The 26,233-nt window shown below is 48.4% G+C and overlaps 1 protein-coding gene across 1 annotated transcript; it reads right to left on the bottom strand.

The window, feature by feature from the left end:
- Window positions 1-846: 846 nt before the first annotated feature.
- Window positions 847-5,558, bottom strand: LRRC55 (leucine rich repeat containing 55). The gene is made up of 2 exons (XM_065883065.1): window positions 4,769-5,558; window positions 847-1,082 (listed from the first exon to the last, which is right to left on the bottom strand). The coding sequence occupies exons 1-2, from the start codon at window positions 5,487-5,489 to the stop codon at window positions 847-849; spliced, it is 957 nt and encodes a 318-aa protein (XP_065739137.1). The 5' UTR covers window positions 5,490-5,558.
- Window positions 5,559-26,233: the final 20,675 nt, after the last annotated feature.

Below are 26,233 nucleotides of genomic sequence, written 5' to 3'. Positions count from 1 at the left end.
ATCCCTTGGCATGAGCACCGTGGCAAGAACAGTCACAAGATTAGGAGTCCCAGGGTGCCAGGACTCCTGCTTCCCTCTTCTGAAGCCCACGCTCGAGTGAGAGGCAGGAGACAGGGATAGGAGAAGAGCACTGAAGGTGTCCATCCTCAGTTTGCTACCTGGACCTCGCCAGCGTGCTACAATTGGCCGCATAGGATGGGGGGAGGGCAGTCAACAGGAGGTGGTCTCATCTGGCAGATGCTGGTAGGAGGAGGCTCAGGGGGCTGGCATGGAGGTGTTCTCGCCCTCAGAGGCAGTGATGGGCAACGCCGAGAGCTGACAGATTGGGTGTCAGGGGGAAAGTTTTGGTCCTGTGTCACTTCTGCTCTGTACATTGAAGTCACAGGGATCGTTCACTGTTCTCAACACACCAGGCATACTCTGGCCTCTGTCATTGGCTTCTGTCTGTCCTTTGTCTATGGACAAAGCAGACAATTTTTTGATGACCCAGTTCACCTGGGTCATCAAAAATCACCTCCATTCTTGTAATTCTCTTGGACTTTTCTAGACACAGTTGATGACCCCTCCTCTAGGCTTCCATAACTATGTACTCAGTGTGCTGATACAAGGTCTTAAAGGGAAGAGTTTTCGACTCTCTCTCCTCTATCAGAGGTAAGTGCCTTGAGGGGCAAGGTGTAGGTCGGTCCCAGTTCCTAGCACAGTGTCTGGCCCACCGTAGAAGCTCACACAAAGGTAGTTTCCTGACCTTGCTCGAGCCATGACCTGGCTGCCCACTCTGGCCGGGGCAGAGCCGGAGTGGGCAGCCAGGGAGGGCGCCCGGTGGTCAGCGGCGTGGAGGTACCCGGGTCAGACCTCCTCCTCTTCGCTGGCCTTGCTCCAGCGGTGACAGCAGTTGGCCGTGATGCCCAGGAGGAAGTTGGTGGCCACGGATGCGATGGAGACCACGAAACCCACGAAGGCGATGAAGAGGTAATCATCCAGGGTCAGGGTCAAGTGGCAGGCCTTGAAGCTCTCCTCGGTCAGGGAGAAGAGTGGGGCGCCCTCGACTTCTGGGGGGCCCCGGCACTCAGCCAGCTGAGAATCTGCAACACAGAAGCCAGGGAGGGTGAGGGGAGAGCAGGAAGAGGGAGCCCCTGCCCCTCCCAGGAGAAGCTGGGTTTTTATGAAGTTTCTTCCATGTGCCAAAAGTTTCACTCACCTTCTTTAGTGCCCTCAACGACCCTCACGGCAAGTTTTTTTTTTTAATTTTTTGAATAGATCTTTATTGGAGTATAATTGCTTCACGATAGTGTGTTAGTTTCTGTTGCACATGTCACTCTGTGCTTGAAAGCTTCCCCTGCTTCTTCTCCTTCCCAGAAGAACCTCCCCATCCCTTCCACTCTCTTCCTGGTTTACTCGGATCCATCCACGCACACCTCCTGGTCATTCTTCCATCACCCCGAGCATGTCCCCTTTCAGCGTGGGGAGGAGGAGCCTTTGCATTTGTCCCCTCGTGAGGGTGCTTCTCCCCTGGATCTCTGCACAGCTCAGGCCCTCACCTCCTCTGGGACTTTGCTCGAATATCAACTTCTCAGTGAGGCCTTCCTTTAGGATTCTATATAAAACAGCAGCCCCACTTCAGTTTTCTCTGGGCCTTCTATCTCTTACCTACTTTGCTTATTTTTTCCCCCATTGTATGTATCACTGTCTCACAGTTTGTTTATTATCTGTTTTCTCCTTTTGAATATAAGTTCTTCCTGTAGTATCCTTAGCATTAGAACAGAGGCCTGCCCATTAAATGCTCAATTAACCTTTGTTAATTGAATATGTGAATGAATGACTCTGTCCAACTCCAAAGCATTGGGTCTTTCTACTACCCCATATGGCTTTTCCAGATACACAGAGTGTACGGTTAAGAGTCTGGGCTCTGGAGCTATTGGCCTGGGTTCAAATCCCCTCTCTGCCCCTCCCTAGCTGTATGATTATGCCTAAGTTATTTAACACCTCTGTGTTGTGGTTACTTTATCTATAAAATAAGGATAATAAAAGTAACTATGTTATAGGACTGTAGTGAGGATTCTCTGAATTAACATACAGAAATGATATATTCTTGGTACACAGTAAGTACTACATAGGTGCGTGTTTTTATTGTCATCCCAGATTGGTCTTTCTGGACAGGTCAGTGGGGTCATATTCTGCACACAGACTTCTATAGGAGGGGCTTCTCCTTCAGTGGGATTGCTGTCCTCTCCATCGCTGATGGCCCCAGCTCATCCGTCCAGGGCCACTGGTACAAATGCATGGTGGCTGTCAATGGCTGCATCTTTCTCTGCCTTGGGAGGGAGAGCAGTAGGCAGAGAGCAGTTCTGCCTCGCAGTGCCAGCACTGGCTTTCCAACAGCCGGCCACTCCTTCGTTCAGTGGATAAATATTAATCCAACTCTCTCCTTGGGCAAGTCTTTCTTGCTTTTCTGGTTCTTATGAAGAAATGGGAAATGTAAGAAGGGGATAATTTAGTCTCAATCGTCTAAGAAAGTCAATGTGAAGGAGCTTTTTAAATTATGTGGTGCCTAAGTGGTGTTTATTCATTCTACCGTCTTTGAGGGAGAAGAATAAGATGATGGACTTGGATTTGACTCTTTTGAGAAACGGATGAGCGTGATTCTCCTTAGAAACGGAGAGTCAGGTTCAGAGGGAGGCTGCAACCTTCCCCAAACCCCAGGCTGAAGGGTCTCTGTAGACTGTATGCATAGTACCCCAGACTCGAGCCAGGACAAGATGGCACCTGGAGTTGAACATCCAGAACCAGAAGATGCTATTGAGTGAATGAATGGGGTGGTGGTGATGCATTGCGAGGCTGGGGGATGTGGGGACCCTGAGGGCAATTGACAGAGCCTGCAGGAGGGCAGGATGGGGGCCCGGGGGCTGACGAAGCCTTCTGGTAAGTCGAGGGAACAGTCTCGAAGTTGATTTATATCCCAAGGTCTCCCTATGTTTCTCTCTGTTGGGATTTGTCCAAAAGATAGGGATAGTAATGGGAATCCCATGAAGAAAAAGGGAGGAAGAAGCAGGAAAAGACGAAGGGAAGAGTGTCACCTAGTCCTACCTAGACTGGCAAGTTCTTTGCCTCCAAGACGAAATATCCTGGAGAGTGTGTCATGGTGCAAAGTGTGTTCTGTGGAGGAACAGGGAAGCTGCGTCTCTAGCTGTGGCCTGCGGCCAGTCACTTTCCCTCTCTGGAACTTGGGTCCCTCATCTGTACGGACATGAGACTTCACTGATGGGATCTTGGACCCCTCTCCTGCTCACTGGGAGCCTGGGCTTCTTCCGAAGGGCAGCAGGGACCTCCGAGATCCCAGAAGAGGAGAAGCCCCTGTGTGTGGAGGAACCCTGCGGGCCCTTTCTGTCCTTAGTGCACAAGAGAGAGGGGATGAGGTGCAGCCTGCAGAGGTTAGGCTAGTGGGGAGATCGATCCAGGCAGCCAGCCTTCCCCTCGTGCGCCCTCCCCTCAGCCCATCTCAGTCCCCAGCTATTTTGGTCCCAGAGAACTTCCTCCCGCAGTTCTGTGGGAACACTGGAATCGTGACCCACAGCCCCCTGCAAACTATTTTGATCCTGGGCTCCCCACTCAGCCCTCCTCTCCCTCCCACCTCATCCAGCACCGCTGCTTCTGAACTCTCTCTGAGCTCAGGCTCTGGGAAAGCCCCCGGGTGGTGCCCCCCAGCTAGCCCTACTGCAGAGGTTCGGTGCTGCCACACAGGAGAGCTGGTGGCTGGGGACCACAGCTCAGCACTGCCTGCCTGCAGGCTCATTGAGCCTGTGGGATTCAGGCTCCTTCAGTCCCCAGTCCATTCCCAGTAGAGGCTGGCTCGTTAAATAGCCACATAAGAGTTTCTCTTCTCAGATCTACACTCCATGCCCAAACCTTGCAGAATTCTGCCAAGGCCCTTTGGCCAGCCCAGAACTCAAGTCCTGCCTACTCCTGGTAGGCTAGAACCTGACTCATCAGGATACAGCCAGAGGGCAGCCGGGCTGCCAGGGTTCGAATCCTGACTCCAACCCTTAATGGCTGTAGGACGTTGGGCAAGTTACTGAGCCTCTCTGTGCCTTGGTTTCCTCCTCTGTGTGTGTATGTGTGTGTGTGTGTGTGTGTGTGTGTGTGTGTGTGTGTGTGTGGTGTCTCACCAGGGTTCTTGTGAGGATGAGATGAGCTAAAACATGTAATATATTTAGAATAGGGCCTGGCAGATAGTAAGTACTACAATAAATGGGGTGAACCATTTCTATTTCTTCTAGTACTCAGCACACTTAAAAAGCAATCTGGTAGAGTAGAACAGAGCTTAGAAGTCAAATAAACCTGGGTTTTATCCACAGCTCTGCCACTTTCTAAATGAGTGACTCTGGCCAAGTCTCTTCATTGTTCTAAACCTCAGTGTCTTCACCTGTAAAATGGGGATAATAAGAGTGGGGTCCAATGAGATAACACCTGCCAAGTTGGAAGGTCATGGTGGACGCTCAATAAACACTGTCTATTATTAATGAGCTGTTCTTACTTATTTGCTCTCTGTCTGCCTCAGGGCCGCAGGGGCGAGGGTGGCGTCTGTTTCATTAATGCCGGATCCCCCGCACCGGGCACGCACAGCAGGGACTCGGCAAAGACTTGGGCAGTGCAAGACCGGTGCATGAGGAGGCGAGCCCGGGTCCGGCCCTCATCAGGCGCGCAGGGTCTCTAAGTCCCTCCCTCTCCCGCGGAGCCTTGGCTGTCCGCGGGGCCGGGCTCCCTCCCTTACCCGCCGTGCAGCGCTGGATGCGGTTCCGCAGCCACTTCAGCAGGGGCTCCATGGTGCAGCCGCACACCCAGGGGTTGCCGCCGATCTGCAGGGTCACCAGCCCCGGCAGGCCCTCGAGAGCCTCGAGGCTGAGGAAGGCCAGGCCCCCGTAGCTGAGGTCCAGGTCCCGGAGCTGCGCCAGGCCCTGGAAGGCCCGCGGGTGCACCCTCCGTAGCCCCGGGTTGTGGCTCAGGTCGATGTGCACGAGGCCGTGGGCGGCCTGGAACATGTCGGCCGGCACGTGGCTGAGGTTGTTGTAGCTCAGGTCTAGGTGTGCCAGGCGCTTGGCGTGCAGGAAGAGGCCCGCGGGCAGTTCGACCAAGGAGTTGTTGCGCAAATCCAGCACCCGGAGCTCTACGTAGCACGTGAGGTAGCCGGACGGCACGGCGGCGATGCGGTTGTGGGCCAGGCTGAGGTTGCGAGTGTCCCTCGGCAGGTCCGGGGGCACGGAGAAGAGCCGTTGGCTGCTGCAATCCACCACCTGGTTATGGCACGTGCAAAGGACCGGGCAGCTGGTGCCGGCATCCGAGGGCATCACCCCTGCGGCCAAGATGAGGGAGACCAGCAGCATGGCCGGGCGGGGGGGCCCAGGCCAGGGCAGCTGGGACCAGGTGTCACCCATCTTAGGCTGCTGGCAAGAGCGGTGCTGAAGGGAGCCCATCGGGGCTGGGGCTGTGTCCATGGAATCAAGAGTCAGTGGCTCAGAAAGGCAGCTGCATCAGGGGCCAGAGCCCTGGCAGGTGGGGCTTGGCAGCACATGGTATCATGGCTCCAGCCTTTCCCAGGAGCCTCTAAGCACCAGAGGGCTCCCTGCGTGAGCTCCACAGGAAGTCCCCCTTGGAGCCTAGGGGGCCATACACCCAGCTGAGGTCCGCCAGGGTCTGAAAAGATGATCAAAGCTTGAGGAAGGAATGACCCAAGGATGGGGCTGGACCAGCTGCCAGCAGGTCGGGGAAGGGTCCCTGCAGGTCTTTTATGTCCCTCTCACCCATGACTTCTGGGTGCTCCTCTCTGGACTATGTCTGAGAGGTGGGAGGGGGACTGAAGGACAGGAAAGGTGCCTTTTAAAGGTCCTGGCATGTCTGCAAACCCCCAAGCCCTGTTCCAAGTCTGGGACCCATTAGGAGGCCAGGGCTGCTTTTGAATCTCCCACATTCAAGGTCTCAGAGGCCATTTCTACTGATGGCCCAGTGGGCTCGAGTCCAAGAGGGTCCTGGAGTGGGCGTTTTGGGAAGGGAACCTGGAGGCGAGGGGGTCTCCATGGGCCTCTGAAAGCCTCAGTACTCGGCCTCAGTGTCTACTGAAATCCCCAGGGAAGGGAGGAGCCCCACTGTCGGCCGCTGCGGCTGGAAAGAGCCATGTGTCCCCTCCGGTGCAGGATGAAGGTCGGCTAGGAGAGCTCAGGGGATGGACTTCCCAAGCCGGGCTCCGTGTTCAGTGGGCGGAAGCCGAATTCCCTCTGTCAACAAGGAAAGCACTCAGGCAGAGCGGACCAGTGCGCTGTCCTCCCTGCTGTCCTCCGAGGCTCCTTGCTGCCTCCCCTGGCTGCCTTCTTGGCCACCAACCACAAAGTTCTCTGATTACTGTCTCTCAAGTGTGGGGACAGACCCCACTCTCATATTGTTGTCACCCACTAACCTTCCACCCCTCCCCGACCTGCAGCCATCCTTCTCCTAGGTGTCTGTCCTGGGCTAGGTGCATTGGCTTCTTCTCCTAGCCCCACCCACATCAGCACCAAACACCCCACCTTCGAATAACTCTCTAAGAAAAAATGCATACACACACTGGCCGTTTGCACACCCCCTTTCCACACTCAGCACTCCCATCTCCCCCCCGCCACACACACACACACACACACACACACACAAGCATTGTTCTTCTCCTGTGACTCCCCCATATTTTGCCCGGCCCTCACACCTCCCCAGTTTTCTCTCCCGCTTCCTTCTGCATACGCATACCTGCAGAGCCTCCTTCCCAGTCTGCCCCCACCATCTTTCACCCCCGGTGCACACCCCTAATCCCAGCATCCTTTTCCACAAACACTCCACTCTCCCCTCTGCCCCGCAGTGGGAGCCCACACCCACACTGGGTCAGGCAGAGAGGCTGAGCGTGATGACACACCCAGTGTCTCAGCTCGCTACCCACCCCTCATTTGTGGCCCCTCATTTCTCTCGTGCCCACTTGCTGTCCTCACTTGTCCTCCCCTCACCCCCTCGTCCTGCGCTGCCTCTCTTCTCACCGCTTCCAGCCTCAATCCCACCCACTGGGGAATCACCCCAGCTCCCCTTAACCAGACTCATTTTTCTCAGCCCCAAGGTCTCCCCCTGCACTCCCACAGGCCCTCAGGAGCTCACTTACTCTGTTCCAAGGACACAGCCATCAATCTGCAGCAGACACGGGTCTCCCTCCCTCATCCTGGAATCCCCGCTCGCTCGCTGCTCCAGGAGAAGAGATTGCCTCACAGGCTTGTCCCCTCCCCCGGCCTCTCCTCCATGGCTCCGGGATCCCTGGGCAGCATCCTCTGTGGTTTCCCGTCCTGTGGTCCCCGTGCCGTTTCCTTTCTTTTACTCAAAAGGGGAATCAGAGAGAGGATGCTTAGAAGAAAGTTCACAGAATCCGAATGCTTCTTCCCGAAACTCAGCTAGTGCTGGGGCTGCTGGGGTATGTGGCGTCTGCCAGGTCCTCCCCTCCCTCCCCCTTCCCTCCCCCTCTCCCCTCCTCTCTCCCTTTTTCGCTCCCTTTCTTTCCTCGAGGGCCAGGTACTGACGTTTCACTGTCTCTTAGCAACTGCCTCCACATCTCTGAGCAACAGGAGAGCTGGCTATGGACCCCACCAAGATGACAGAGAAGAGAACGAAGCAGTCACAGAATCCACACCCACAGGATCCTAGTGATGGGACAAAGGGGAAGAAGGGGCGAGGCGGGTAGACAGGCCAGGACAGGGGCAGGGGCAGAGGAGCAGGCAGGGAGAGAGGGCAACAGGGCCCAGAGGGAGAGACTGGAGCAGGGGCAAAAGCATGAATCTGGCCTCTGAGATGGAGGAAGGGAGACTTAAGGGCATCAGACCCAAATGGGATAGGAGGGAGGGCTTGGAATGGAGAAAGGAACCGAGTGGAGAGTGGGAGAGAAACTGGGGGAGGCAATAAAGATATGAATGAAGATGGAAAGAAAAAAGAGAAGTGCATGAGACAAGTTTGCTCACTTGATGGGGTCTATCTATTCAGTCCACATACAGCATCTGTTTCCCTGGGTCTGAATGTATTTTGGTCACTAGGTACCAGGTGACGAGACTGGCTCAGGGCTTGTCAGGGATAATTATAGGAGGCGAGAACTTTTCTGGGTTCCTTAATTGTCCTTAAGTCCTGACCCCATGAGCTCTGAGAGCTTTTGGGATGCAAAGTGCTGACTGCCAGTTCCAGGCGGGGTACCTGGGGCTGTAGAGACAGATGTGTCTCTCAGGGAGTGAAAGTTGCCAGAAAAACCTTGTGGTTCTGACTCTTTCTCCAGGCCCAGGGGCTCTGCTGCCCTGTTTCCATCTCTCCAGGCTTCCTGCTCCCTCCCGCCCCCACTGACCTCAGATGAGGGTGAAGTCTTTGCAAAACCTCTTTTCTTGGTGACCCATGGAACAAGTCTCTAGCTACCCTGCATTTTAAAAACCAGCTTGACTAGTTGGTTTGGTCAAAGAGCTGGTTCATTTCTTCTTTTATTTATTTATTATTATTATTTTTTTTTATTTTTGGCTGCTTTGGGTCTTCGTTGCTGCGCATAGGCTTTCTCTAGTCGCAGCGAGCCGGGGCCACTCTTCGAGTGGGGGCCACTCTTCGTTGTGGTGCGCGGGCCTCTCATTGCGGCAGCCTCTCTCGTTGCGGAGCACGGGCCCCGGAGTGTGTGGGCTTCGGTAGTTGTGGTGCGCGGGCTCAGTAGTTGTGGCGCACAGGCCCAGCTGCTCCGCAGCATGTGGGATCCTCCCGGACCAGGGCTCGAACCCGTGTCCCCTGCACTGGCAGGCGGATTCTCAACCACTGCGCCACCAGGGAAGCCCCATCGTTTCTTCTTTGAATCATTAGTTATTGAGCACTCACCAGATGCCAGGCACATGGGTACATGGTGGGCAGATAGCCACCCATAAGATGGATGTAGGGTCTGCCCTTATAAGGGCGAACTCATAAATAAATAAATACAGAGCTAACGTCAGTCCCATGTGTTCACTCAGTTGATCTGGGACCACTTCTATTTCAGTAATATCTTAGGTCTTTGGGGGAAACCGCAATGGAATAATAGAAAACAAGCGTCCAGTTGTACAGATTTGGGGCATTTACAAAGTTCTAAAAATCACTGTCTTCTCGAACATGATCCTTTTTCCTGTGTGGCCGTAGAAGGGCCACATCCCTTTCCACTGCTCTTACTCATATTAGGCTCATCTGGAATCTTCCACGTTCTACAGTGTCCAGTGCAGAGTAGCAGGGTAGCCACTGCATTGATACGATTTGCATCACCCTCCATCCCTAAAGAAGGGAATTGTCATTCAATTCATTTCTGAGCTAAGAAATAAAATCTTAATCTTAACCCACAAAACACAGCAACACATTGAAACAAATGACCTGTTATAAACAAGTAAAACAAAGGCAGCATAATACCTTATTATCATTGACAGAAAAATGGTAGAAAATGTAATTATCTCAATGGAAGCTAAGAAAGGTAATTAGTACCTTTCAATATTTAATGATTAAAGGCACATTAAAAACAAATAAAAAAATGTTTTCTTCTTTTACACAGTATGTTTATGTTTATAATTAGAGCCAATAATATGACTGAAGGAAAATATTTGTGATGGTTTCCTTAAAAAATAGGATCTAGGCAAGAATGCCTTGTCACCATTTGGAACCAGTTTTCTGAGCTGTAAAATAGGAATAATTAGAATGGCGCCTAATTCATGCGGTTGTTTTAGGTTACATGAATTGTTATTAATAGAGCACTCAGAACAGTATACAGCAAGTACTACAGATGTGTTTGTTTAACGAACAAATAAAGTAAAATAAAACGGCAGACTATAAAATTGCTAAAATGGTTACACAGCAAGGAAAACAAATGGCACAAAAACGGGAAAAGAAGAAAGGAAAGTATCACATCTGCCAATGATTTGAAGGTATTCTTGCACAAGATAAGTCTCAAAACCTTTGGGAAAACCCCAACCCAAAAACATCGTAGCATATGTCTTGTGTAAAAGTGAAGTCAAACGGGGGTGATTATCTTTTAAATGATTGTTTACCCATAATCATTCTCTAAGTTAAGTATTAAACCATTATTTCCTAAACTGGTGTCTCATGGTACACTGTGCACCATGAGAAAAATGTTTGTTCTCAAATAAGTTTGAGAAACACTAATTAAACAAAATGAAACAAATTCACTTATTGCACAATTTCTCCGAGGCTTTAATGTGCAAACATTCGTGGTGACTCACCAAGGGAAAGGGCTGGGGGAGGGCGAAGGGTGTATAATACCCGTTGCTCTTATGCTGGGTGGCTGGCTACTCCCCTGATGACTTTCTCCTACACAGCAACCTTGCAGCAAGAGTGGTTCAGTTTTGAACCCCAGTAAAATGATAAATTATTACACATCATGGCCTTTCAGGGTCTCTTGCAAGTTATTGAAACCATGACTGTTCAATCATGAATGTCAAGGATTTACTCTACTGGGAAAACACACAGAAATTAATCTAACTAAGAGTTGTAGATACAAGTGAACTGAACAATTATTTTCATTACTATTATGATTTCTTGACATACATGTTAAATTCGTTGTAATAATGATAGAAAACCTTTAAATACTTGAGAATAAATTTAATCTACCACATTAGAAATTTGTTCAGGGAAAATTATGAAACCTTAGTAGAATGAAGTTACAGGAAGAAATAGAAAGCTAATCTCTCCAGTTGCTGAGAAAGCTTAACGATAATAAAGGTGACTCTGCTTTCTACATTATAATAATTTAATGAAGTAGTTAGCAGAATCTGATGAACTGGTAGTGAAAGCTATCTGGGAGAAAAAAAAAAAAAATGGGCAGGAAGGCACAGATGATATTAATAAAGAAGATGATGGGGCTTCCCTGGTGGCGCAGTGGTTGAGAGTCCGCCTGCCGATGCAGGGGACACGGGTTCGAGCCCCGGTCTGGGAAGATCCCACATGCCGTGGAGTAGCTAGGCCCGTGAGCCATGGCCGCTGAGCCTGCGCGTCCGGAGCCTGTGCTCCGCGACGGGAGAGGCCACAGTGAGAGGCCCGCGTACCGCAAAAAAAAAAAAAAAAAAAAAAAAAGAAGATGATGATCCTGGTGACCCATTTTAGGCTTGTGACCTCCAGACCAGAAAGATAGTATAAATGTATGTTGTTTTAAGCTACTAAACGTAGTGGTAATTTGTTACAGCAGCCATAGGTAAGTAATACAGCCCTCAAGACTCCCACCCCTCAGGTATATAACCTCATGTCACCCCCTTTCCTTGAGTTTCAGCAGAATCTGTGAATATGATGGGATAGTCAGTTGGTTTTGTGTTACTCAAAAGGGAAATTATCCAGATTGGTGTTACCTAATCAGGTGAACCCTTAAAAGGGCTTGGGCCCTTCCTGAATGGGTATTTGAGGGATATTCTCCATCGCTAGCTCTAAAAATGGAGGAGGGGGCTCATGGCAAGGACCTAAGAGCCCTCTGGTTGCTGGGATTGACTCCTGGCCAACAGCCAGCAAGAAAATGGGAACCTCAGTTCTACAACGGCAAGGACCTGAATTCTGCCCATAAGTTTAGAAGATGACCTGCAGCTTCAGATGACAGCTCAGCTGGCCAACGTCTTGACTTCAGCCTCGTGAAATACCCCGGGTAGAGAGAGCATTTACACTGTGGCAGGACTTCTAATACATGAGTCTCCTTTCAAGCCACTAAGATTGTGGTAATTTGTTCTGCAGCACAGAAGACTAATGCAAACATTATATGGAAAAAGGCACCGTTTCCCTAGCAGTTAAATGCATGAAAATAATCCCCATTTTGTGATCATACGTTCCATGAGTAACAATAAATACATTTGCAAAATTCCACGAGCTGAGTATGGGGGAGCCAGATATGTGAACACTTCCTGCAGGCACTGGGCATTGGCCCGGGCCTGCTAGGAAAATTGCTGGTCTCTTTGATCTGACAAATAGTAAGAAATTAGTTCATGCAAAAATATTCATAGCAGGAATATTTATGATAAGGAGAAAATGGAAATGATATGAATGCCCAGCAACAGAGGGTGCTAAGTAAACACCATATTAATATAAAAGAAATACCACGGGGAACATCACCAGTTGTAGTACCCTGATGGGTAATGCTGCTGCCTGGAAAGCAAGTAGAATCATGTTAATTGAATAGAGCAGAGCAACAGTTAACTCATGGTGACTCCACCATTCATTAGCTGTGTGTCCTTAGGCTGGTTACTCATCCTCCTAGTACTCAGTTTCCTCATCTCTAAAATGGGTATGAGTTTAGTTTGTACCTAAAGATTTGAAAGAGGCCACCAGGAGATATGAAAGAGGCAATACGTGTAGAACCTGGCACAGTTCCTTTTCCTTTCAAAAAGCTCCATGAATTAGCCGTTACCGCTACTATTAGTATCATTATATAAAAGTGGATTGAATGCCTTCCTCACTCTTTCAAATCTCTTTATTCAACCTGGGAGGCGATATTACATGGCGAGAGGCTATGTAACCTAGTGGTTACAGCAAGGGCTGTGCAGTAATAACAATAATAAACCAGACTCAGTATTATTATAAGAATTAAATGACCTACATAAAATGGTTCACAGTCCCTGACACACAGTCAGCTCTCAACAAACCTTAACTACTATTATTATTATTACTACTATTGTTATTTGGGGATAGGGGTGGTGGAGGTGAGCATGGAACCACACCTCAAACCATAGCACTGGTTCTTAGGCAACAACCCCAGCCCATCCTTTTAACTTGTGAACTGCTCACACTTTCTGTTTCTTGGTTTCTGGATCTCTGGACCAATGCTTGAGCTCTTTTGATGTTTGCTTCCTGCCCCTGCCTTGGTGATCCTCCATGCCATCTCTTTGGAGTTGGATGTTAACATCCTGCATTGTTCTTGGCTATTTCAGAGGTAAGTGTGTGTGTGTGTGTGTGTGTGTGTGTGTGCGTGCTCAGATGTGTGCATGGATGCGTGTATGTGGGGGGCACAGGGGACAGAGAGGGTGGATATGCATACTATAGAAACATAAGTAGCAAAATCTCACACCTGCCTGCCTCAGGATAAGGTACGTTCATATATAGTATGATTGGCAGTTGGCTCCTGTTCTCTGCCCCGCCTCCCTTCCCCTGCCCCCACCTTGAGGGGAGGGAAAGGCAGAGAAGAGGCAAGGACAGATGGGGAATGAGGAGTTGGTGGAGGGCAGGTCCTTTTCATCATCAGTATTCTGTTGGCCAGATCTTTCCTGGAGTCATTGCCACTGTCCTGCAAGTCCCAGGCAGCTATGAGACTCAGAATCGCTCCCGCTGATACAAAACCTAAGCGGCTAAGTGCTTATCAAGCGTGTTTCTCTGAAAAGTTAATTTTATTAAAGTTTGTTAGGAATTGCAACTCTCTGCCTTGTTAAACTCTCTTCTCTCAGGAGTTCTCAATGTAATTGTATTTTTACCTCTCTGTCTCCATTGTTAGACTATAAGCAACCAGTGGGCAGGAGCAGAGCTTTGTTTATATTTTTTCCTCTAGTGTCTAGTACATAATAACCTCATGAATCCTCGGAGCGTGAATGTCTATCTACGAATACGACTCTTCACCACTGGCAATAATGCCAAGGGAGGCTGATAGAAGAGAGAGAAATGGATGTATAGGGTTGAAATAACAGATTGGACTTTACACACAATTTCCAGCAGAGTAGGAGGTGGGAACAGCAGGCATCGTCACTCTGAGATCTTGTTGAGAGAGGTCACATTTGCTATTGTGGGAGAGAAGCTGGGGACCAGAGGAAAGGGACTGGCTGCTTCCTTAGTTGGCCAGAGCTGACCGGCACGGGGGCAGAAAGGAACCCATATATGTCGAGCAGCTAAAATATCCAATTTTACAGACAGGGTGACTGCAATCCATCCATTTATTTAACACATATTTATTGAGCACCTACTACATTCCAGACCCTGTTCTAGGAACTAGAGTACAGCCAGGTTTGATACACAGGCGATGTGCACCTGTACAGCCCATGGGGCCAACATCCATTCCGACTGATCAGTGACCATGATGTTGGTACATATGTTGACTGTACATATATTGACTGTCCCTGTTTAGCAGTGAATGAAGCAAAGTCCTTGATCCCTTGGTGTTCCCTTTCTGGTTGGAGGAGACAATGAATACACACACAAACAAAATAGGGCAGGTGATGGTAAGTGCTGTGAAAGAAAACAAATCAAAGTACTGGGGTAGCGGTTGGTAATTTGCCTAAGATTCAGACCTAAAAAGAGGTAGAACCTGGGCTTGATAGGTGGGAAGGGTGACGGTTTGGCCTCTTTATCTACGTAGCCTCTGAGGAAGAGATTGTGGAAGCAGGTGGCCATGAACCTATAGTCCTCTCTAAGGGGATTCAGGAAGAGAGATCTTCTCATAAGTTGGCCATCAAATATTTATGGAGCCCCTACTATGCACCAGGTACCACACTAAGCACTGGAATACAGCAGTCAGGAAAACAGGTGAGGTCCCTGCTTGGGGAGGTGGGGAGATGTAGGGAAAAAAGGATCTTAAATAATTGTAAAGATGCAAAGTGCTTCAAAGGGAGGATACAGGGTGGTCCATGGAGGTAAAAGCAGGGCTTTATCCTAATGTGGGTGGTGGGGGAGACCTCTATGCATTAGCTAGCAGATTTGTTCAGGCTCCCCTTCTGTGCCCTGGGAGGTGGCATTCTTTCTAAGCTCATTGACGCTGGTTATTTGGTTTTGAGTTATAGATATCAGCTTTATTAGATAATCCTTTTGTGCGTCTGCAAGCTATTTATTGTTAACATTTGGTGTCGTTTTATTCCTTACATGCTTTTACAGTCTTTGCATCTCTCAGGTGAGATAACTAGCTTCATTCTATGAAATACAGATTTTAATGAACTGAGAGGCAACAATAAGAAAGCCATTATTTCTCCCGAGTCCTCTGAATATGAGTCAGGAGGGCAGTGAGACGTAACAGTGGGCATGTGAAAACAACTCTGCAGTAATAACTGATCAAAGTATCTAGTCATTTGCGACTTATTTGATATAGCACACGATGGCACTATTCTGGTCATTACCTATAGAAAATGTTCTACTTAGACATTTTCTTTGATTCTGGGTTGATAGCCTACCCATCTCTCTTCTCTAGCTGTGTAGAGAAACGTAAAAAAAAACATGGTTAATATAAACTCATTGACTTTGAAGAGCATCACCCCTGCCTGTCTGGTTCCCTACATATTCCTTCCTTTGTGAGTGTCTGCTGGGGCTGAGCCCTTCCAAGATCTCTTCCATTTGTGATTCTGATATTGTCCAGATGCGCTTAGCGGGCTGGACTCTACAGCCAGACAATGGAGCAGCTCCTATTAACCAGCTGCTGACTCTGAATTATCTCTCTGATCCATTCATTCAGGGCAGATGCCTTCTCCCAGGCACCCTTGAGAATTCTGGGAAGAGGATGGGGGGAGGGAGCCCAGATCCTGCCCTGGATTCTCTGGAAAAGGAGAGCCGCAGTGTTGAAGGAAAAAGAGATGATAGGCAGGGACTGGGAAAAGCTGCTGGTGTTCTTCTCGGGCTCTGGGAAGTAAGACCTAGTTATAGGATGATTCTCGGTAAGTCTTGCCAAGAGAAGTTTCTCCTGGAAACACCCTGGCACTGCAGTGAGGTCACGCCCACCTTTGTGACCTATACCTTCTCGCTCTGTCTTACCTGTCCACCTGGGTAAAGGTGCACCATCTATCTCTTGTTTCAGGCATAGAAAAAACTGCCATATTTGGAAAAATTTATTCTTGCCCACGTCAGTGAAGCCACCATTGCCGATTTCTTTTTTTCATCACCATTTTCACCCCAGCCCAGGGGATGCTGGGCGACAGCCAGGAAACCTTGGTCGTAGCTGTGTTACTCTCCAGTTCTCTGCCCCAGGGTACGGCAATGCATAACTGAAATTTACTGACCACTTACTTTGTCCCAGGCACTTGGTTAAGAGCTTTACATGCATGGTCTTACCTTGTTTTTCTGGCAGCCTTATGAGGGAGGTGTTTCCTTTCCTTTTCTTTCTTTTCTTTTCTTTTTTTTTTTTTTTTTTCAAATCACAGTTTTACAGATTAAAAAACCCTGATGTCCAGATACATTAGGTAACTTGCTGAAGGTAACATGGTTGGTGTGGAAGAGCTGATGCCCATCACTCATTAAACACTCATTTCGTGTTCAGTGCTTTCCAAATGCTATCTTTTAAAATCCCTGAGATAACCTGAAACAGAAGTGTGACAGCCCCCTCTTCTACACAGAGGGGAGTTAAGGAGCAAAGAAATGAAGGAACTTCCCAAAGTCCCAGAGCTTGTAAATGGCAGAGAAAGAACTTGGCCTGGTCATTCTCTTTCCAAAGCCCAAGCCCACACTGACTTTTCTTTTTTTTTTTTTTTTTGCGGTACACGGGCCTTTCACTGTTGTGGCCTCTCCCATTGCGGAGCACAGGCTCCGGACGTGCAGGCTCAGCGGCCATGGCTCATGGGCCCAGCCGCTCTGCGGTATGTGGAATCTTTGCGGACTCGGGCACGAACCCATGTCCCCTGCATCGGCAGGCGGACTCTCAACCACTGCGCCACCAGGGAAGCCCCATTCTGACTTTTTGAACATCCCTCTCTGTAAGCAGGCGATGATGACTGTCCTGGTTACCACACAGGGTAACATCTATGAAGTGGAACAGAGGCTCATTTTTTTGGTGAGTAGCTGTGAGGGGGAACAGCCTTCCAGGCATATCTCCTCTCTCCTGGGTCTGCTCCAGGCCTGTTCCTGGAGGAGATGAGAAGCTGGGAGAGGACTGGGAGAGATTGGGCAGTAACAGTGTCCCAGGGCCTGTCACAGGGATGTGGCTTTCATACCATGTTGGGTTTTCTTAAATATACCAGTGGAGCTGGCCTTAGAGAAACACACATGGAACAAAGCAGCCATTGGCAGCTCCTGCTTGGTTAAGGGGAAGGGATCGTGGAGTCCACTTGTGGTCAAGTAGACGTGATGCTGTGTGACTTCTCCATGTGGCAGATGGTAGAGAGGGCAAAGTTCAAGATCTAGGGCCAGGAGAACTGGGCCAAAATCCCTGGACTTCTCCTTATCAGTAGTGAGAGAGCGTTGGTCTCCCAACCCCTCAGAGCCTTGGTACCCCTCTGTAGAAATGGAGAAAGGCACTTCTCCACTCAATGAGTTGCTAAGAGCATTTCATAAGCTACTGAGTGCTTTATGCATGTGATGTTAATTTTCCCTTCTTCAGGTCATGGATGAGACATGCTGGATCTCCTGCTTGACAGATTTCTAGGTTTTGCCCCAGGACCTCAGGAATACGCCTGGGGTGTTAAACCCTTACAGATCACAGGAGCAAGAGATGAACCCATACAGATGGCTTTACTCCATTCCCATGAAAGCAACCAAGCAGCTGTTTACTCATCTAATTGCTAACTTTTCCAGCACTCCTACGTGCCTGGGCCTGAGCTTTGCACTGCCAGGGAGAGAAGAAAAACCATTGGTCTTGCCTGATGGGAATTTAGGGTTTTAGCTGAAGAGACAAGACTAACACCAACCCAGAATAATTAGACATGACATTTAGTTCATCACTAAGCTGGATGGTTTTGAAGAGAAATTGATGGAGAGATGAGAGTAATCAGAGAAAGCCTCCTGGCAGAAGCAGGGCTTGAGATGGGCTGAGAGGAGCAGGGAAAGTAGTGGTGGCCGCAGTGACAGTCCCCCTTCACCCCAGGCTGTGCAGACATTGATGTCATCCCACCGCTAAAAAACACTGGCGGCTGACTTTATCTCAGGCACAGAGCCAAATCCTTTAAGTCATTAAAACCTCCCAACCCTTAAAGGTTGATACCACCATAGCCCCATTTTTCAGATGAGAAAACAGGCAGGTGAAGTAAACTGCCCAGGTCACATATCTAGTCGATGGCAGAGCTGGATTCTAACTCTGGTATATCTAGTATATCCAGAACCTGTGCCCCTGACCACAAATCTGTACACAGAGGGCATGACGGAGCTGTGTGACACACCCTTGGCTGCCCACCCAGGTTGAGAAGCTGGAGCCAATGGAAAGAAGCCTGGGGATCTGTTAGGAGCAGAAAAGTAGGAATTGCTTTCTTACCTGCTCTTCTGTTTTTCTCTTTCCAGGAGAGATATTTGGGGCGAAGGTGTTTCTGCCCGGGTGGTGCCTTTGGCTCGGAGAGCTGAGAGGGACCACATCGCTGTGGAGATCTGGGGCTAGATGTTGGGGACTGGCTCAGGCTCTGAGTCCAGAAGAGAGGAGGGGGGCCCAAGTCTGCATCACGTGGTCCTCAATACAGCACATGAGGACGTGGAAGAGGGATGTAGCAGGAATTCACGCCTGCAGCTATGGTGCAGCCCTTACTGGAGGAATGGGGGAGGATTAAGGTCAAGCTCAACTGGCCCCATGAAGTGGAAGGAGTTTGACCCCAAGAATGAGAATCGGATGATCTCCCGATCTCGGGCAACCCAGGTGAAGGAGTCCTAAGTTGAGACATCGGGCAACGGCTAGCTTTTCTTCAAATTTGCTTCAAATTTGGGGCAAGGTATATTCTCTCCCTGGGCTTCAGTTTCTTCTCCTAACAACATGGGGCGTTTGGATCAGATGAGTTCTGAGTAGACTGGGTTAATTTAGAGTTCTAATAAGGACCATGACTAAGCATTTACCATGATGTGAGGCGATGCTGAGTCATGCTTGTTTCGTGAGGGGTTGATTCCTTTTGGTTCGGCTTCCTGGCTCTGAAGTCTCAGGTCTCAGACCCTACATCTATAAGGAGCTGGAGGGAGGGTGGGGGTCTCCCCACTCCCCTGGGGACAGGGGGGCTGGCAGGGCCTGGGTGAAGGAGCAGCTACAGCTTGAGTCCCAGAATAGCTGCAGCCCTCCTGGCATCTGCCATCCTGGCTGCCAACTCCCATCCCATTGGCTTCTCCCCACCCTTGCTGTCTGGCAGGCGCTGCTTTCCAGGCTTTCGTGGCACCCACTAAGCAGCCCTCCCTGTGTGCTGTGGCATGCTGGCTTCCTCCAAGTGGCTGGGATCATAATAGCAACTCTTTTCTGGTTCTCTCCGTCCTGCCTCATTTCACCTCCTGCTGGCTGAGGACAGAGGGGTAGTTTAGGACAGTGGAAAGAGGCCTAGAGTTGGTTGCAGGGGTCTTGACTTCTTGCCACCAATTTGCCATGTGTCTGGGCACAAACCTAGACATCTCTCTTGCTTTCAGTATGAGGGTAAAATCAGGCTATTGTTTCACAGCTGTTCACCAGGGTGGCCATCCTAGTGGTGCGTAGCTGGGGTCCTGTTATGGACTGCATGTCTGTGTCTAAGCCCCCCTAACTAACATGTTGAAATCCTAACCCCCAGTGTGATGGTATTTGGAGGTGGGGCTTTGGGAGGTAATTGGTCATGAAGGTGGAACCCTCATGAATGGTATTTGTGTCCTTATAAGAAGAGGTCTGAGAGCTAGCTAGCTTTCTTTCTGCCTTGGGAGGATACAATGAAAAGTCAGCAGTCCACAACCCAGAAGAGGGCTCTCACCTGTAGCTGATAATGCTGGCACCCTGGTCTTGGATTTGCAGCCTCCAGAGCTGTGAGAAACAATTCCTGTTGTTTCTAAGTCACGTAGTCTATGGTATCGGTCCCCACTTCCCCACGGTAGTGCGGAGACCCCCGCCCTCTCTCCAAATGACCAAGACAGATCCCTTCTGCTTGGCCAGTGCCCACATCATTGGTTGTTCAGTGTTTTGAATATGACTTCAGGGGTAATAATACCTGGGTGTTTGTTTGCACAGAACTGGTGTGAAGGTTTAGTGGAGTAAATAAAGGATGAGAGCAAGTGCTTTGGGGACTGTGTAGCCATAATCACACGTTTGATACACCCGTCTGCCCAGTGTCCGTCTGTCTCCTCTGTCTTCGGAGCGAATACACCTTGATTTTCCACTCACCCATCCTTAACCACATGGTTCAGTTGGCATTCACTCCACTCCTGGCTCCAAGTCTGCGTGTGACCCAGGCCTGAGCTTTTCTTCCTCTGGTCATAGTGACACGTTGGGGGATGAACCAAACCAAACAGACCCTATGAGACCCAATCCTGGGTCAAGACCCACACCCGACCCACAAAAACATACATCCTTTTGCAGTGGTAATGGCTTAGGGATTGGTATGTGACCCAAACCAGGCCAATCAGGGTATGTCTTTGAGATTATTCTCACCAGGATGAGTGGGAAAGATCCCTTCTCTTTTCAGTTATGAGCTTGAAGGATGTGACTCACGAATGCTTCTTCCTGTAGAGAAAGAAAAGAACGGAGCCAAGCAGAACAAACAAACATAAGAGATGAAGAGGAGACAGGAGAGGGTCTTGATGACATTAGGTCCTGGCTCTCTAGTCCCTAGCGCTCTGGTTCCTACAGTTCTCCCTTAAAGCAGAGTAGAGGGTCGGGAGTGACAAGGCATGGGGGCCAGTTTTATGGTTTTACACTTTTGATCAGGGAAGCCTTTTGTAATAAGATTAAATGTGCTCTTATATCTGAAAAAAGTAAGGGAGTAGGCCCTGTAAACACACTGGAGAAGAGAATTCCAGGCAGAAGGAATAGAAAGTGCAAAGGTCCTGAGGCAGGAGGGTGCTTGGTGTATTCAAGGAAGAGCAAGTAGGCCAAGCGCGGCTGGAACTGAATGAGAAAGTAATAACTTATCCTAGACCTTTTCTCTGGGGTGTCTCAGCTGTGGAGTTACTGTCTGCCAGGATGAGAGTTGGTGTTGGGGCCTGAGCCACTACTCCAAGAGCTCTGGTGCATGTAGCTGCCAGGGGCTAGAGAGTCAGAGACCAGTGCTGAGGCCTTCTCTGGCTCTGTAATTCTATGTCTGTCCACACCCGAGGGATCCGACCTTCCTCCTAGCTTCCTCTAATAACTTACCTAAGATCTATCATAAACTACTGTTTCTACTGGGATCCAGAGAAGGGAGTTCCTTGTGAGAGAGTAGACAGAAAAGCTTCAATGGAAAGGATTTCTTTCATTACAATTGCTGAGGTGTGACATTCCATGAACACATGCCAATTTGTTCCCGGTGTGTTTGTTCCTTTCTTCATTCATTTAACAAGAATTTATTGAGTATCTGATATCTGCCAAGGTCTACAGAAAGGTGCTGAATCTACAGAGATGAATCAGACATGGTCTCTGCTTTCAAGGATCTCAGTCTGGGTGGGTGTGGAGGAGGCAGCCTTGTAAACAGATAATTAGAAACATGGCAGGTGCTGGAACCGAGGTAGGGACACAGTGCTACCAAGGAATCCCCGAGGAGGGAGAGACAGTCTTACCTAGAAAAGTCAGGGTGGTCTACAGAGAGAAGGGGACCCCTCGGCTGGACATTGAAGGCAGAGGGGAGTCTGGCCAGTGGAGGGACTGCATGTGTGAAGAGTATGCAGTCATGGGAAAGGATGGGGTTAGGAAATGGTAAAAACTCAGAGTGGACGGTTTGGGGCTTGGAAATTGGTGGACAAGGTAGAGACGGGTGGTCGAGGTTGGCCCAGTCTGCATTGGGTATTTAGACTTTGTTCTGTTGATTTGGAGAATCAATGGAGACTTTTAAGTAAGGGAGTAATGTAAACATGAATATGATATGATATAATATAATATAATGATAATAATAATGGGAGATGGTCTGAAGAGTCAATGGTTAGTTGTTTGGGTTGAGACAGGCTCACAAACTCAAATGGCAACAGGGCCAGGAAGGACACAGGAGGGCCTGGAGGGCAGCAGGTCACGTGGCCCCTGCTCTGTCTCAAGAGGGCAGGCGCCACTCAACTTAGTCAACTACTGTCCCAATGGGGACTCAGCTCCGGGGCTGCCAGAACTGCTGAGTTTTCAAGAGCAGCTGGAAACCCAGATCCTTATGTAAAATCTCACCATTTTTAAATGTTGGCAACTAATCTAAATTCTACAAAATGCTGTATGGGCCAAATTGAACACATCTGTCAGCCTGATCTAGCTGCGGGCCACTGGTTTGCAACTTCTGGGTTGAGAAAAGTGTTTTCTTTTTTTGTAAAGAGAGAGCAAAATAGCTTTGGATCCCAAGATTCATGCTTGGAATGATCTTCTCTCCTCTTGTTCTAGCAAATTCTTAATCATTGCTTAAGCCTCAGCTCAATTCTCCCCTGTGAAACTTTCCCCATGACCTGCCCTCCCCTGCCACACACCCAGCAATCACCCCCCAAAACCCCCAAGCAGTTGTCATGTGTTTGTGCTCAATTACATCTTTTATATGCCCAGATGCCTGCAAAAAAAAAAAAAAAAGTGTGGGGCAGGAGAGAAGAAGCCAGGGCCAAAAAAGACATGGAATCAATATTGTTGATTAACGGATGGAATCCATACTTGTAGGAGAAGTGGAAGAAACTGACAACGCAGGTCCTTGCACGTGTCAGCTTCTGCCTGGAAGGACAGCCTGGAGTGGAAGGTAGCAGACTGGCTCTGAAAGGAAACACGAGATGCTCCAGAGCAGGCTGGACTCTGGGGACTTGAGAGAAAGCTGTGCACTCTGAGTTTCTGTAGGACTTGATTCTTTTTTTTTTTTTTTAAAGGAACCCAGTCTTTTGTTCAGTAATAGAAACTGTTGAACAAAGAAAACCAGCTAGTAGGAAAACAAGTAAGCAGAATAAAAATATACCCAAGTCATTCTCAAGATGGCAAAGAACAACTAAAAACATATGAAACAGGTAAAAGAGAAGAAATAAAGAAAATCCTCTAAAAATCTAGTTAGTATCTTCAGGGAGACTCGCAAGGATGTTCCATAGAAAAGTGACATATTGTTATTCAAACAATGGAACAGTGAATGATAGTTACTAGATCGTTCGTAAAGTGTCATTACAGAAAGAAGAGAGTTAAAGAACAGATTTATGATCCATAGGATAAAACTGAGTAAATATTCCAGACCATGAAAAAATCTGTATATACATGTACAACTGAATTACCCTCCTGCGCAGAAATCAACACAACATTGTAAATCAACCACACTTCAACAAACAAATTAAAAAAAATATTCCAGAGCATTGAGCAAAAATTACAAAGAAATAGAAAGTAAGTTGAAGAGGCAGAGGAGAGATGCAGGAAGTAACATCAACAAGGTGATAGGATTTCCAGAGGAGGGAATCAAGAAATTAGGAGAGGAAAAAAAAAAAAAAAATCAAATTATAGCATAACTTAACCATTCGTAGAAGGAATGATTGTGACTTTGGATTGAATGAAAAGAAGGCAGCTGAATGAAAATAACGGCTACACTGCAGAACTTGATTCTTAAGCAGGGTTGAGTTCCATTCTCAAGTTCTGTAATCACATGAGTCTTTAGTTACCGCTGGTCCTGGGACACCGAAGACTGACCTGGGAGCATCATGTGGAGGGATTTAGGATTCAGGGGGTAGAGAGATGTTCTCTGCTGCTGTTTTGCTGTTCAACTTCCTTTCATCTTTTCTTGGTTTATCTAGGAATCCTTCCTTTCTCCACTTTTGGTCCACATGCTTCTTGCTTGAGAGCTAAGCATGTGACTCAGACATGGTTCATGGAGGCCCTCACTCCTGGGACACAGTGGTCAGTGTCAGGATGGTCCTATAATCCCATTAGGGCCAGTGAGGTTCATAACTTTCCTTGAATTGTTGAGAGAGAGAGAGAGAGAGAGAGAGACATTCTCTCTTTCCTACTGGATTTGAACCTGGGAGGGTATAAGTCTAGACAATTGTCAGCCACCATGAAGAGCTAAGAAGATAGCCAGCATGAAGAAGAGATGAGTTGAGATGGAGAGGGATCTGGGTATAGATGGTATCGTTTGAGCCCCTGGATCAAACTGTACCTAAAGCTAGTTAATCCTAGATTTTTTCATTATTGTGGCCAGTAATTTTTTTCTTCCTTAAACCAGTTTAAGTTAGGTTTTCTTTGGTCAGATGCAACCAAAAGGGTCTTCCAACCTCAGTGAAGGACATGAAGAATGACCCCTCCCATGAACAGTGCTCTACAGTTTGCAAAGCGTTTCTATATCCATTGTCTTATTTGATTCTTCCAACTCTCCTGGGAGGTAGGTAAAACAGGAATGATTATTCCCATATCACATGGAAGGCAATCGAGTCTTAACAGGGTTAGGATCTATAGTCACTCAACTAGGAATGTCAGGATGAAACTCCTGTTCTTTTGAGTCTGGTTCCAGAGCTTCTCTGCACCAATGATGTCATACTAAATTGAACTCTAATAATGCTGAACTAAATTACACTAAAGTACCCCCGGGAAATAGCCTCTCGGAGTCATAATTCATGCTGGGTAATTACAAAATAACTTTCTTCTCATTATTTTCCTACTTACATACCTCCAAGGGGAGGGCTGGTGATAAATGTCAGGATTGGGACCATTTAGGTAATTATTTGGATGTCCGGCTGACGCATATCTTTTATCATGGTGCTACTGTCTGTCAGCCTTTCACTTCTGCTTGGCAGTCAGGAAATTGGAAACCCTCCATTTCATGTCCCACACAAATTATATTATTTTGTAAAGAAATTGCCGAGAGCCTTTCTCATGCTATTTCATCTTTCTGAAATGATCTCTCCCCACTCTTTGCACAGCCAGCTCCTGCTTTATTCCCCACATCCTCTGCTCCCTTAGGAAGCAAAGGCATCTGCCTTAGGTGTTAGCTTCAACACTGTCAGCTCAGAGTGGTCTTACTTTATAAAAAGTAGATTTTTTCCCCTCCCTCAACCCTCAATTTTGTCCATGTTAGGCCATGTTATAGTCTTTTTTCTAATGTTAATTTTATTTATTTATTTTTGGCTGTGTTGGGTCTTAGTTGCGGCACGCGGAATCTTTGTTGTGATACGCAGAATCTTCGTTGCGGTGTGAGGGCTCTTTGTCGTGGAGCACGGGCTTCTCTCTAGCTGCGGTGCACGGGCTCAGGAGTTGTGGCGTGCGGGCTCCGTGGTTGTGGCTTGCGGGCTTAGTTGCCCTGCGGCATGTGGGATCTTAGTTCCCTGACCAGGGATCGAAACAGTGCCCCCTGCGTTGGAGGGCAGATTCTTTATCACTGGACCACCAGGGAAGTCCCAGACCATGTTATATTTTTTATAACATTTTTTCACAATTTCTAATTGTTAAAAATATCTTTAAATTTTTCTTTCTTTACATCCAATAGAGTGTAAGTTTCACTTCTCTATCCCTATCACCTACTTCAGTGCCTGGCGTGTAGCAAGTACTCACTAATTATTCGTCGATGGATTAAACCAGTGAGTCAGTGGCTTACTCAGGAATATCCAAGAGAAAGTGGCCTGTGAGCCATGCTTGGGGCAGTGAGGGCTCTAGGCTAGAGGTTCTAGCTTGGTGGTTAGCTGCAGTGAGGTTGGGGTGGGGTGAGGATGAATCACAAGAAAGGATGAATCCTCTAGGGAATACATTAGCAGGGAGAAGCAGGATGCCAAGCACCAAGCCCGAGGGCATGGGAAGGGAACGAGCAGCCAGGGAAGGGGACAGGGATGGGCGGCAACCAGAAGAGTACTGGGCAGAAACCATGTCCTAGCAGCCAGCACAGGAGGGGCTCAGCAGGAAGAGGTGGGTAGACAACAGAGCCCCATACCTCTACTCGGTGCCACAGCATCTGATTCACACTTGGCTTACTTTTCCAATTATTTTTACCCTGATTGCAGCAGTTGGCAGGTTTCCAAGCGGCAGTGTGCTTTTGTTTGCTGCTTGCGATTCCCACCTCTCCGGCTTAGCGGGCATGAGTCTTTTGACCTTGCTAGAGAGGATGACACCTCTCAATTTAGCTGTGTTTGCAAATGTCAGCTGAGATGCTGCATGCTCTCTCCACTTGGTCTTTAAGTACATTCACAGGAGCCTGGTCTCTCTCACACACACACATGCACACACACACCCCACGCCCCTTATGATGCTTTATTCCCTACATCCTCTGTTCCCTTAGGAAGCAAAGGCATCTGCCAGACCACCACTTTGCAGCCCACCTATGTGGGGGTCTTTACCAGCCTTTGTTACTGTCGTACTAAAGGGAATAGGAAGTGATCTGAGGGAAGAGTCTTAAAGCTAAGGAACTAATAACAGAGAGAGAGACAAAGATGCATCCTTGTCATTTTCCCAAGGGGTGGCCTCCAGAATTCTAGAAGCTGAGTCATCATACTGCAGGGAGTGACACAC

Source organism: Phocoena phocoena, chromosome 8 (genome assembly GCF_963924675.1).
Source record: "Phocoena phocoena chromosome 8, mPhoPho1.1, whole genome shotgun sequence".
NCBI lineage: Eukaryota > Metazoa > Chordata > Mammalia > Artiodactyla > Phocoenidae > Phocoena > Phocoena phocoena.
The sequence above is the reverse complement of the archived record's forward strand: the minus strand, read 5'-3'. Positions and strand labels throughout refer to the sequence as shown.

Bases quoted from the DNA above. Each gene is read 5' to 3' on its own strand.
- LRRC55 (XM_065883065.1), bottom strand. From the start codon at position 5,489: ATGGACACAGCCCCAGCCCCGATGGGCTCCCTTCAGCACCGCTCTTGC. The intron at 1,083-4,768 runs GTAAGGGAGGGA...TCTGTGTTGCAG, and splicing joins CATCCAGCGCTGCACGGCGG to ATTCTCAGCTGGCTGAGTGC.